General features: G+C 44.2%; 1 protein-coding gene across 1 annotated transcript in view; it reads left to right on the top strand.

Annotated features, from left to right (window-relative positions):
* The first annotated feature begins 1,396 nt into the window (after positions 1–1,396).
* Positions 1,397–13,199, top strand: part of LOC126985948 (uncharacterized) — an 18,011-nt gene continuing 6,208 nt past the window's right edge. The window contains exons 1-5 of the mRNA XM_050841552.1: positions 1,397–1,476; positions 7,908–8,082; positions 8,672–8,842; positions 9,662–9,771; positions 11,998–12,154. Of these exons, the coding sequence (XP_050697509.1) occupies positions 7,920–8,082; positions 8,672–8,842; positions 9,662–9,771; positions 11,998–12,154 (601 nt within the window). The 5' untranslated portion in view covers positions 1,397–1,476; positions 7,908–7,919. The remainder of the gene's footprint in view (positions 1,477–7,907; positions 8,083–8,671; positions 8,843–9,661; positions 9,772–11,997; positions 12,155–13,199) is intronic.

The following is a 13,199-nucleotide window of genomic DNA, read 5'->3' as shown; positions in this document are numbered from 1 at the left end:
CTGCCTTCCTCCTCCTGTTATAATGCTAATGAGAAACGCGATAGGAGGGAAAAACTACACATGCTTGACCTATATCTCAGCCTGCTGCCTTCCTTCTCCTGTTACAATGCTAATGAGAAACGCGATAGGAGAGGGAAAAACTATACATGCTTGACCTATATCTCACCATGGTGCCTTCCTTCTCCTGTTACAATGCTAATGAGAAACGCGATAGGAGAGGGAAAAACCTATACATGCTTGACTTATACCTCACCATGCTGTTTTCCTCCTCCTCCTCCTCATCCTCATCCTCCTCTGCGTCTCCGTGGTGCAGTGGTTAGCGTGCCTGCCTACGAATCTGCGTGCCTGGGTTCGAATTCCGGCCCGGGCAGTAAGCGTGCAAGCCACCCAGCTGTTCATCCTTCCTTTCGGGCTGGTGGATAAATGTGTACCTGGGGACACCCGAGGAGGGCACACTGTCGTGACCCGGGTGTCACCCTGGCCCTGTGCCCCGGGGTGGCGGAGCCTATGCACCCACACTTTACCCTTTTTCCTCCTCCCTTTCTAATGCTAATGAGTACATGATAAGAGAGGAAAAAAAACGAACACTTGTGGCGCTGACTAAGCGTCCACCATGCACTGAAATAACAATGCTCCGGACCGTGGAAATAACGTTAATTCGGGGAATGGTGAGCGTGCGCTGCTTGGCGGTCACGTAGACACAGGGCTGGAGTATGAGTAAATAGACAGAGAGAGAGGGAGATAGGTAAGTAGATATGTAGATATAGACTAATAGGCAGATAGACAGATAGAAAGACTGATATAGATATATAGATAAATAGACAGATAGATAAATAGACGGATAGATCAACAGATGAATACATAGATCAACAGATGACTGGTGAGCTGAATAGGTCATTAAATAAATGAAGACAGGTAAATGGATGTTTTATCACATGAATTATTGGATAGAGAAAGATAGATAGACACAGATATAAACAGATAGACAAATAGAGCGAGATGACACTATATATATATATATATATATATATATATATATATATATATATATATATATATATATATATATATATATATATATATATATATATATATATATATATATACACACACACACACACACACACACACACACACACAGACGGACATGAAGAGTTGCTGGCACAAAGATGGAGAGAGCAGGAGAGGGTTGGCTGGCTGGCAGGCTTGTTAATGACAGCAGCAATTACACTTCCATTTCATTTGGCTATTAACACTTTCCCTCCGAGACAAACTCCCTCATTCCCGCCCTCCTTCCTTCCTTCCCCTTCCTGTCTCACACACACACACACACACACACACACACACACACACAAACACACACACACCTATAAGTACCAGCCTCACCCTGCCTCCTCACAGTTCTCTCCCTCACGAACATCAAGGCAGCACTCCCAGCCCCGAGGCGCGACAGCAGTTCACTTTTTCCTGCCCTGTGTAAGCTGAGTGACGAAAAGCGACAAAAAAGCCATGTTAGGAAGGTCTTGATAGATGTGTTTTCCGCCCCGGCCGCTATGCTCCCCAGAGGCTTCGCAAGATGTCTTTTAACGCGGTATTAGTGGGCTATTGATGAAGTTACGTGGGTACTGTATTTTGGCTTTTTTATTTCATTTTCATGACGGAGTTAGAAAGAAGTTTTGGATTTTTACAGAGTTACGTTAAGTTTTCACAGTTCAGTTTTCCGTAAGATATTTTAAGAGTGGTATTAGTATGTGTTAAGTAATTTGTTAAGTAGTTTGGCTCTTTTTACTCCAATTTTGGGAGGAAGTTTGCTAGAAGGATACAATAGGATAAACAAGGAAAAGGATAGATAGATAGACATAGATATAGATTGAGAGAGAGAGAGAGAGAGAGAGAGAGAGAGAGAGAGAGAGAGAGAGAGAGAGAGAGAGAGAGAGAGAGAGAGAGAGATTGATTGATAGTTTATTGTTGCAAGTAAACAACAAAGGAGAAGGGAGGAACATGTCATCCCAACCCCCAGGCAGAACAGAGTGTGATAGAGAGTGAGACTATGATCCATATTCTTAAACGCATTGCTCCCATTAAGACTGTTTCCTGAGGCCACAGAGAAGCTTAACCGGGTCTTCATGGGTGTTTCTTCCCGTTCAAGGTGCGAAAGCCGTGTAATGCTCTCACCGGCATCACAAAAACTCCATCAAAAAGCCCAACAACTTCGACGACGAGGGACTTTTCAAACGTCTCTGAACTGAGGCGTCGATATGTTTAGTAATACAAACTTAATACGATGTTTGAATAATCAGGCGAGGTTGGGAACGCTTGACCTAGCACTCCTCTTGGCATGTCTAACTGTGGGACTTTGGTGTCTTAGGGCCAGTTTCACAGTTCCCCATGATGGGTTAGTAAGCTCCCAAACCAATACCAGAGCCTTCGAAATTTCCTTGTATAGTGTCTGGTGTTTATATTTAAAATCACAAATTTGATGAAACTAAACAGGAAAAGTCTTGTGTATTTAGTGTGGCATCGAAGACCTCACCATTTTGGATTGGATTGGATTCTTAAGTTTGGTTCGGGATGTTACGAAGACACTGTGTTGGACTGTGAAATCGGCTCCTATATAGTGATCCTGGGCCAGTGTTCTCGGACACACTCGGCCCTCACAACAACCATTTCCCAAGGCCAGTACAAAGGAGATTAGTTTGGTTCTCATGAGTGATTTTTCAAGATCAGTGTGCAGGACTATCACTAGACTCGTAAAGACACCCATGGGCTAACACAAGCTCTAGGAAAGCCTCATCAAACGTGGATGTGTGAGTCGGGAAATGTCAAGGGCAAGTATTGTCGGACGCTTTGGTGTCTCACAACAATCATTTCCCAGAGCGACAAAGGGGATAAGTCGAGTTCTCAGGGGTGTTTTTCCCGTTCATGGTGCAGAAGCCTTGTTATAGCATCTTCCATTTAGCGTAACCCGTTTCTGGGTCGTGATCTGTAGAGTCCCTCATAGAGTCCCGACAACCTAAGATTTGGACGCCATTATTGGCCCTGTGTTTTCGCCGCGCTTTTCAAACACTAGCACACGGTCTCGCGGCGAAGACAGGGCCAATAATGGCGTCCAAATCTTAGGCTGTCGGGACTCTATCTATCAAGGGACTCTACAGATCATGACCCAGAAACGGGTTACGCTAAATGGAAAAGGCTATTAAACTGTCTCTAGGCTCATAAAACCACCCATGGAAAGATTAACACAACCTCTATGAAAGCCTTATCAAATGTGGGTGTGCGAGCCCCGGTATGTTTAAGGATATGAAGACCTTAGCTTCACTGATTTGCACTTTTAACGTATAGGAAGATCATTTCGATGCAGGGAAAACATCATTCGGGTGTAATTCTTATCCGCATTACTTAGGCATTTCGGGATTCAGACACTCAGATTTGATAAAGCTTTCGTAGAGGTTGTGTTAGTATTGCCATGGGTAGTTTTATGAGCCTAGAGATAATTTGACAAGGCTTCTGCACCAGTTGTAAGAGCCGAAAGCGTGTAAGAATGCAGGCGTTACACACACATTTGATAAAGCTTTCGTAGAGGTTGTGTTAGTATTGCCATGGGTAGTTTTATGAGCCTAGAGATAATTTGACAAGGCTTCTGCACCTTGAACGTAAAAAACACTACCCCGACCAATCTCCTTTGTGGACTTAAAGACATAGTTGTTGAAGGAGCCGAAAACGTGTGAGAATGCAAGCTTTACACTCACATTTGATAAAGCTTTCGTAGAGGTTGTGTTAGTATTGCCATGGGTGGTTTTATGAGCCTAGAGATAGTTTGACAAAGCCTCTGCGCCATGAACTTGAAAAAACACTCATGAAAATCCGACTAACCTCCTTTGTACGTGGCCTTGGGGAATGGTTGTTGTAAGAGCCAAGAGTGTCTGAGAATGCTTGCCCAGGCCTCGTTAGTATGCAACAGCGTCATGATTTTAGAATACGTGCAGCGGAGGATGACAAACACTATGATTCACGGGTCGAGAATCTTGCCATAGAGGGACAGACTAATACTTTTGGTGGGGAGAGAGAGAGAGAGAGAGAGAGAGAGAGAGAGAGAGGATGGGGAGCATACGACCAACCAATCGCTTCACTCACTTACCGCTTATAGACCGACAGTAACTTTAATTTATTTGCCGTGAATAAAGAAGAAAGAGGGAAGGAAGGAAGGAAGGAAGGATAACAAAGAGATTAGATAAAAAGAGGAAGGCAGAAAAATATGAGGAAAAGAACAGGAATGAAAAGGAGGACAAGATGAAGAAAGAAAGAAAATGGAATGGGCGAAAGAGAACGGAAGAAAGAAAAAAAGTGGAGATAGGAAAACAGAGAAGAAATGAGATGAGAGAAAAAGAAAGTAAAGGAGGAACAAAAACATGAGGGTAGACCTCGTATCAGCGGGTTTAAAGTTATATAAGTTCAGACGCAGCAGAAACACACGCAAAAACTGGTTCACTAAAGTCGATATTTTCAGACGCTTCCACCTCTCACATCAACTAATTCCGAAGGCCAAAAGGGATATCAATCGTGTTATAATGAGTGTTTTTGAAGGTTCATGGTACAGAGGAAGGGTTAAACTACCACCAGGGTCATAAAGCTACCCCTGGAAATGCCCGGAACTCCTACGAAAGCCTAGTCAAATATGTTATAATGAGTGTTTTTCAAGGTTCATGGTACAGAGGAAGAGTTAGACTACCACCAGGGTCATAAAGCTACCCCTGGAAATGCCCGGAACTCCTACGAAAGCCTAGTCAAATATGTTCTAATGAGTGTTTTTGAAGGTTCATGGTACAGAGGAAGGGTTAAACTACCACCAGGGTCATAAAGCTACCCCTGGAAATGCCCGGAACTCCTACGAAAGCCTAGTCAAATATGTTATAATGAGTGTTTTTGAAGGTTCATGGTACAGAGGAAGAGTTAGACTACCACCAGGGTCATAAAGCTACCCCTGGAAATGCCCGGAACTCCTACGAAAGCCTTGTCAAACTATCACTAGGCTCATAAAATTACCCATGGAAATACTAACAAAACAACCTCTAGGAAAGCTTTGTCATATGTGGGTGTGTGAGCCCCGAAATGTTAGAGAATGTGACGACTAACAAGATATTCCTCAACACAAAACTGGTTATCGCGACAGCTATATAGGGAGGCGTCCTACAACACAGTGCTGGAGGTGTGTTTTTTGTCCCCAAGAGATGTTCGTGCCGGAAAAGGTCTCTTGAACTACACGATGCGGAGAAAGTTAACATATCCAAGGATCGTATTCTTGAACATTTCGAAGCCCAGAAACACATATTTGGCAAGGCTTTCGTAGGAGTTTTGTGCATTTCCAGGTAGTAGTTTCATGACCCAGGTGGTAGTCTGATCCTTCTTCTCTACCATGAACCCCAAAAAACATTCATTAGAACCCGACTGATCTCCTTTTCAGCCTTTGGGAATACTTGATGTGAGAGGCGGGGAAAGTTGACATATTTAAGTCGAAAGTGAATTCCAATCTACTGCAGCTGTGGCTTAACGATCTATAATTAACTCTCGGTCTGTATTGTTCTAACTACTAACTACCTTGGAGCATACGTCAGGGGGTGAGTCGCTTCTCTCACCCGCCGCCTCCACCCTCCACGGTCCCTCTGAGCAAGACCCCAAGCAGTTACCCTTCCCACTCTAGGCAGGATCGATCATCTTGGCCCAACGTTGCCATATTATCGTACTCTGCCTCCTATGTTTGCCTATTTCCAACCCAAAAACTACCTCCACGATCCAAATAACTGCCTTCAAATATAGTTATCGCTAAAATGGTCAATTATTGGTGTTTCTTGGCAACATTTATGGGCCAGAAACCGTTAAATACGCGGCTCTGAATACGATAATCTGGCAACCGTGCCTTGGCCCATCCATGAGTCACGTGGGCGTCCCCTTGTCCTCCTCCGCTCAGGGTTGTCTCATATTCTCGTTGAGTTGTTTTCATAAGAATAATCAGTCAAATTTTACAAACAACATATTTCGTTGCTTATTCACTTCAGTTTGTCAGACCTTATCTATTTAGATCATCGACCACTTATCCATGATTGTCTGTCTTAGGTGTGAATGGAAATAGAAGAAAAAAAATAAGAGAAAAGACAAAAATGGGAGAAAAAGCAACATTACATTACATTAAAAGAAACTGTTTGCTCTGCCGACTCCAATAAGACACTGTGTTCGATAATAATAATGATAATAATGATAATAATAATAATAATAATAATAATAATAATAATAATAATAATAATAATAATAATAATAATAATAATAATAATAATAATAATAATAATAATAATAACAGTAATAACAACACACAACAGGAGCAGCGAGTAGCGGGCTTTCTTTATTGATTCCTTATTTTTGTGCCCTTGTGCTGTCTCCTTTGCTGTAAAAAAAAAAAAATCAAGCAGGTGGTGGGTGCCAATATGATAACCACCACCAAAAAGTTCTGAACACACTGACGCCTACGAGGGACAGCACGCGTTGGGTCTACATAAGCCGTCATAAGTAGGTCGTCTGGTGGGCTTCATGCAGAGTCATCGTGTATTGATGTTCTCCGGCCGAGTGTCCAACCAAGCGTTAGCCAACACTGACCGATAGCGACTGAGGAGGAGTCTGCAGGGGGACCGAACTGATTGATTGGTTTATTAGTGCAAAGTTACACAACAAAGGAGAAAGGAGGACCCTGCCACCCTAGCCCCCGGTGTGACTGTACAACTATTGATATATCCGTAGGTAGCACACGTTGACCAACACTGACCGATAGCGACTGAGGAGGAGTCTGCAGGGGGACCGAACTCATTGATTGGTTTATTAGTGCAAAGTTACACAACAAAGGAGAAAGGAGGCTCCCCAACCAAACACAATATACGACGAAAACTCCTTGTATAGTGTTAGGCGTTGATATAAAAAGGAGGAAATTTTAGGAATCCACACAGGAGTTTTTTTTTAATATCTGGTACCGAGTAGAAATAACGGATCATCGTAGAGAATATAGTTTGGTTTGGGCGCTTACAATGACTGTGCTGGACTGTCGAACTGGCCCTCAGACACTTTAGGCTCTCACAATATATATTTCCTAACGCCACGGAGGAGATTAGTCGGGTTCTCGTGACATTCCTAAGGCAACCTCTACGAAGGCCTTGTCAAATGTGGGTGTGTGAGCCTCGAGATGTCCATAACCCGTATTATTAGATGCTGAAGGCCCTCACAATATCTATTTCCTAACGCCACAAAGGAGATTAGTCGGGTTCTCGTGACATTCCTAAAGCAACCTCTACGAAAGCCTTGTCAAATGTGGGTGTGTGAGCCTCGAGATGTCCATAGCCCGTATTTTAAAATGCTGAAGGCCCTCACAATATCTATTTCCTAACGCCACAAAGGAGATTAGTCGGGTTCTCGTGACATTCCTAAAGCAACCTCTACGAAAGCCTTGTCAAATGTGGGTGTGTGAGCCTCGAAATGTCTATAACCCGTATTATTAGATGCTGAAGGCACTCACAATATCTATTTCCTAACGCCACAAAGGAGATTAGTCGGGTTCTCAAGACTGTTTTTTACGTTCATAGAGCAGAAGCCTTGTCAAACTATCACTAGGCTCATAAAAAACAAGGCCTATATTTTTTTAGCATTTGTCCCCTACCATTGTATCCTTTTAGTTTTATGGTGCTCCTTCCACATGTATGCTTAGTATATACACACACACACACACACACACACACACAAAGAGAGAGAGAGAGAGAGAGAGAGAGAGAGAGAGAGAAAACAAACATCTCTCTCTCTCTCTCTCTCTCTCAGCATAACTGCACTGCTATTTTTTTCCTTTTTTTCTTATATTCCTTTTTCTTTTTTACCAGAACTGAGACGTGATGGCCGCAACGAGTCTGGTGATGATGGCGGTGATGATGGTGGTGATGGCGGTGGTGGTGGTGGGGGGTCACGCCTCCCCCGCCCCCCCTCCCCGCTCCGCCCACTCCTCCACCACGGACGTTGCAACTCCAAATGAACACCAGAAGAATCGTGATGGAAAATGTAAGTACAGTAGTAGCAGTGGTGGTGCTGGTAGTAGTAGTAGTAGTAGTAGTAGTAGTCGTAGTAGTAGTAGTAGTAGTAAGATAATCCTTGTTTGACGTTTGTACCCAGTGAGTCTTCAATCTTCTCCTCCTCCTCCTCCTCCTCCTCCACCTTCTTCCTCCGCCTCCTCCTTCTACTTCATGTTTTCTTCCTCCCGTTTATCTTTCTATCATTATCACTGCAATAGATAACACCTCTTCTGATTCTGTTGCTTCGCTTCCCACTGTAGCGCATTGGCTGGGGTAGACTTTCTTGGCGGGGTGTGGTTATGGGCCCGTTATGGCGCAGGCAAGTGTTTATAATGGCGCAATCTTGGCCTTGCTTGGATCATGCTGCCCCCCGGAGCTCATCTTTGATCCTCTTTAGAGAGTTTATCTTGAGTCCGGGTTGATGGGCGGTCTTCAGGACAGCATGTGAGTATCTTGTATAGTTTTAAGCCACTCGGCGGTGACTGTCATCCTGAAATAGAGGCGGGCGGGACATTCCTAATCATGGACACAGCCGACACCCTTCCCCTAACCCCCACCCTCTCTTCCTCCTCCGCCAGTGTTCAACCTCCAGTTCCTGCCCTTCGTGTCGCTGGTCGTGGTGCCGCCCGTGGCCTGCCGGACCCAGAGCGACAACTCCACGGGGACCTGCGCCTCTGCGGGTGATTGTGCCAGGGGCGGGGGCAAGGCGGACGGGACCTGCAACAGTGGATTCGCCGTGTGCTGCGTGTGTGAGTGCTGTAGGGATGTGCCGAGAGAAGGAGGAAGGCGGAGAGAGATAAAACAGAAAGAGACAGGAAGAAGTACAGAGAGAAAGATGGAGAAACAGGCAGAAAGATAAGAAATACATCAGACAGACAGAAAGACAGAAGGAGACATAGACAGGAAGAGAGATAGAACAGAAAGAGACAGAGTGAGGAGTAGACAAAGAAATATGGAGAAACAGAAACAGACAAATAGACAAACAGACAAATAGAGAGAAAGGGATATCCAGCCAAAGAAAAAAAAACGCTAACCATCTGCAGAGACATAAAGAAAGAGAAACAATCACGAACAAAACAGGAAAAGGGATGCAGGAAAGAAGAAAAAAGAGATAAAAACAAAGAGCGACAATCAGAGAAAGACGGAGATGAAGAAACAAAGGAAGCTGAGAGATGCACCAAACAGAGAGATAAAGAAGAGAGAGAGAGAGAGAGAGAGAGAGAGAGAGAGAGAGAGAGAGAGAGAGAGAGAGAGAGAGAGAGAGAGAGAGAGAGAGAGAGAGACTGATAGACAAAAGTACAGACAGGAAAAGGAATAACAGACAGATAGAGCTACACCAGACAGACAAAGACACGGACATGGACAGAGAGAAACAGAGGAGACAGTAAAAAAGGAAAAAAAGACAAAACAGACAGAAAATATATAAATAGACAGAAAAACATACATACACCTATTAGACACAGACCCATAGATGCAGCAGTAACACACACACACACACACACACACACACACACACACACACACACAGGATACAGAGACATACATCCCCCCCCATTCCCTTTTCCCAGACCAACTGAGGTGTGGCCAGACTCTACGTTACAACAACTCCTACTTGGTGAACGATGACTACCCGAGCACTCTCATGGACATTGACAACTGCCAATACACCATCCAGAAGGTAAATAATAATGATACAGAGGTTGGGCGTTCTGTATCGTCTCCGCCAGTTCTTCTCCCGTCCCTTCATCCCGGCCTCTGTAGGGCCTTGAAATTTCTCGGATTGTACCACGTGGTAGTCTTCGGCCAAACGGCGATGACTGAACATTGTCAGCTTGTGGCCACCCGAGTTCGCGTCCCGCCCACCGCCACAAGCTACAACACAAACACAAGTCCATTTCTTTCAGCGTCCATTAAAGAAAAAAATGGTCCTATCAACATCGACTATGATGAACTCTCCTTGCCTCGGTATGCTCGCGCCGTTATTAGAAGATCGCCTGATATTTTGACACCCTCTGGATGCCTACTATACAGTCAGACCTAACTGGCAAGTCCGTTTTTGCGTTGACTCCCGCGGGTTCTTTCCTCCCCCTGCCCTGCCACACAGTCCCAACACCTATCTCTTCCTCTCATGTGTTGGGGAAACAGAGAAAATGACAATAAATACATCAGAAAGACAGAGACAGATATGGACGGTCAAACGGAGGAGACAAAAGGAAGGAGAGAGATAAAAACTGAGAGAGACAAGATGGAGAAACAGACAGAGAGACATCAGACAAACAGACAGCGCAAGATGTGATCAAAGAATTACAGTAAAAAGAAGGAGTAGGAATATTTTCAGGCAAGGAGAAGGATTGAAAGATTATAAGAGAGAGAGAGAGAGAGAGAGAGAGAGAGAGAGAGAGAGAGAGAGAGAGAGTCAACAGATGGAGATTACATATATAACAGAACAAAGAAATCGAAAAAAAGATGAGGTCTGCCTCGGAAACCGTCGCAATGAAGGACATAAGACTTGGGGAAGGAAAAGGAGAAAAAAATTGACATACGTATACGCCATGATTTGAGAAACATAAAATTTTGTTAAGTAATGTCAACAGGATGTACACACACACACACACACACACACACACACACACACACACACACAGAGAGAGAGAGAGAGAGAGAGAGAGAGAGAGAGAGAGAGACCCACAAGAGGCAACATCCGTGTGTGTGTGTGTGTGTGTGTGCTTTCATATAAACACACACACACACACACACACACACACACACACACACACACACAGGTCAAATCTCTTTTCCTTTCCTCGTTTATACCTCCACATTTATTTTTTTCCTCCTCCTCTTCCTTCTTCGTATTTCCTCCTCCTCCTCCTCCTCCTCCTCCTCTTCCTCATCCTTAAACAATATATTACTTCCTTCTCTGCATTCCTCCTTACTCTCAGCGTTTTTCCTCCTCCTCCTCCTCCTCCGCCTCCTCCTCCTTTTTGCTCCTCTCATTCTCCAGCTCTTCCTCTTCTTCATTCCATCACGCACACAACATCCTCCTCCTCCTCCTCCTCTTACCCAGCACACAGACACAGTAATCAAAACGGACAGAGGAAATAAAATAGTTGGCGGTCTAATCTGAAAAATAATTAAACGGCAAATTCTTCCCGTTTTCTCTCACATAGAAAACGGGAAGTGGCGGTCCGTGAAGCGGCGACTCAATTATTTTCTAAGCTGATTATTTCTCTCCATTTTTTTTTTTTTTTTTTTTTGAACGAAGGATTTTAAGTTTGTGGGCGAGTTTCTTTTTCTTCCGTTTCGTTTCGTTGAGGTGAAAGTGGAAGTGAATCGGTGCGTGGAAAGACCGAGTGATTGATTGATTGATTGATTTTTTTCTTCCTGTTCTTTTCTGTATTCGTGATTTTTCGTTCTTTCTCTTTGTCTTTAATTTTCTTTATTCCCAACTTTGTCATTCTTTTAATATTGTTTTTCGTTTTTCTTTTCTTTTTCCGTGTTTATATTTTGTTTTCTTTCTCTTTCTGTCTTTAATTCTCTCTATTCTCAACTTTATCTTTATTTTTTCAGTTTTTTTCTCTTTTTTCTCTTATCTTCTCCTTACCTACTCCCTTACCTTGCCGACCCCCCCTCCCTTGCCTACCCCATACCCCCTTTACCTACTCCCCCTCCTTACCTACTCCCTTACCTTGCCGACCCCCCTCCCTTGCCTACCCCATACCCCCTTTACCTACTCCCCCTCCTTACCTACTCCCTTACCTTGCCTGACCCCCTCCTTGTCTACTCCCCCTTACCTACTCCCTTACCTTACCTACTCCCTTACCTTGCCGACCCCCCCTCCCTTGCCTACTCCACCCCCCTCCCTTTGCCTACTCCCCCTCCTTACCTTCTTCCCTCCACACAGACCAACGACAATGTGTGTCAAATCCGCCTGGACTTCGAGAAGCTTGAGTTGGCTGGCCCGGACAACACCAGCAGCTGCAGCGTCGACACTTTCACCTTCGTGGGCACGGCCGGTTCGAACCCCACCGTCATCTGCGGGAAAAACAACGGCCAGCACAGTGAGTGGCGGGGGTGAGGGGGGGGGGGGTGAGGGGGTAGTGGTGGAGGTGGTGGTGGTGGTGGTGATGGTGTTGGTGGTGAGCAGATAGGTTTACAAACATACAAGATAGAGAGAGAGAGAGAGAGAGAGAGAGAGCGCAATGGGCGGTGGTGTTGAGCTCGTGGTGATGGAGATGATGATGAAGATGAAGAAGAAGAAAAAGATGGAAGAGGAAAAAACACAGCTTTTAGTAGTAGTAGTAGTAGTAGTAGTAGTAGTAGTAGTCGTAGTAGCAGTAATAGTAGTAATAGCAGTAGTAGTCGTAGTAGTAGTAGTAGTAGTAGTAGTAGTAGTAGTAGCAGTAGTAGTAGTAATAGTAGTAGTAGTCGTAGTAGTAGTAGTAGTTGTAGTGGTGATGGTGGTGATGGTGGTGGTGGTGATAGTGCAGTCAGGTGATGAAGGACGAGCTGCAGTGATAACCGAGATAATGGTGACATCACTACCACGGGTCATCATAAAGTTGGTAGCTGACCGAAGATGGTGAAGGTGATAGTGTGAAAATTGATGAGGACGAAAAAATTAACCAACCCGACATAGGAACACAAAGAAAGACAGACAGACAAGTGCAGAGAGAAAAACAGAGAAACAGACAGAGATACACATTAGACAGACAGAGAAACAGACACAGATATACATTAGAAAAGAGAGACAGAGATAGACACATTAGACAGACAGAGAGACAGAAAAGGGGACACAGACAGAAGGGTGGATATGAAAAGACAGACAGACACAAGTACAGACAGAAAAACAGAGAAACAGACAGAGATACACATTAGACAGACAGAGAGACAGAGAGCGAAACAGACAGAAGGGTGGATATGAAAAAACAGAAATAGACTGGAGTACAGACAGGCAAATAGAGAAACAGACAGATACAGATACATTAGACAGACAGAGACACATATATGGACAGAGACAGAGAGAATAATAAATATGAAAAAAACAGAAATAGACAAGATAACAGACAGAGAGAGGACGAAAGAGACAGAAAAAGATACATTTGA

The sequence above is a fragment of the Eriocheir sinensis genome, chromosome 60 (genome assembly GCF_024679095.1).
Source record: "Eriocheir sinensis breed Jianghai 21 chromosome 60, ASM2467909v1, whole genome shotgun sequence".
In the NCBI taxonomy this organism is placed as follows: domain Eukaryota; kingdom Metazoa; phylum Arthropoda; class Malacostraca; order Decapoda; family Varunidae; genus Eriocheir; species Eriocheir sinensis.
Note: the sequence above shows the minus strand (reverse complement) of the source record. Positions and strands in the feature narration are given on the sequence as shown.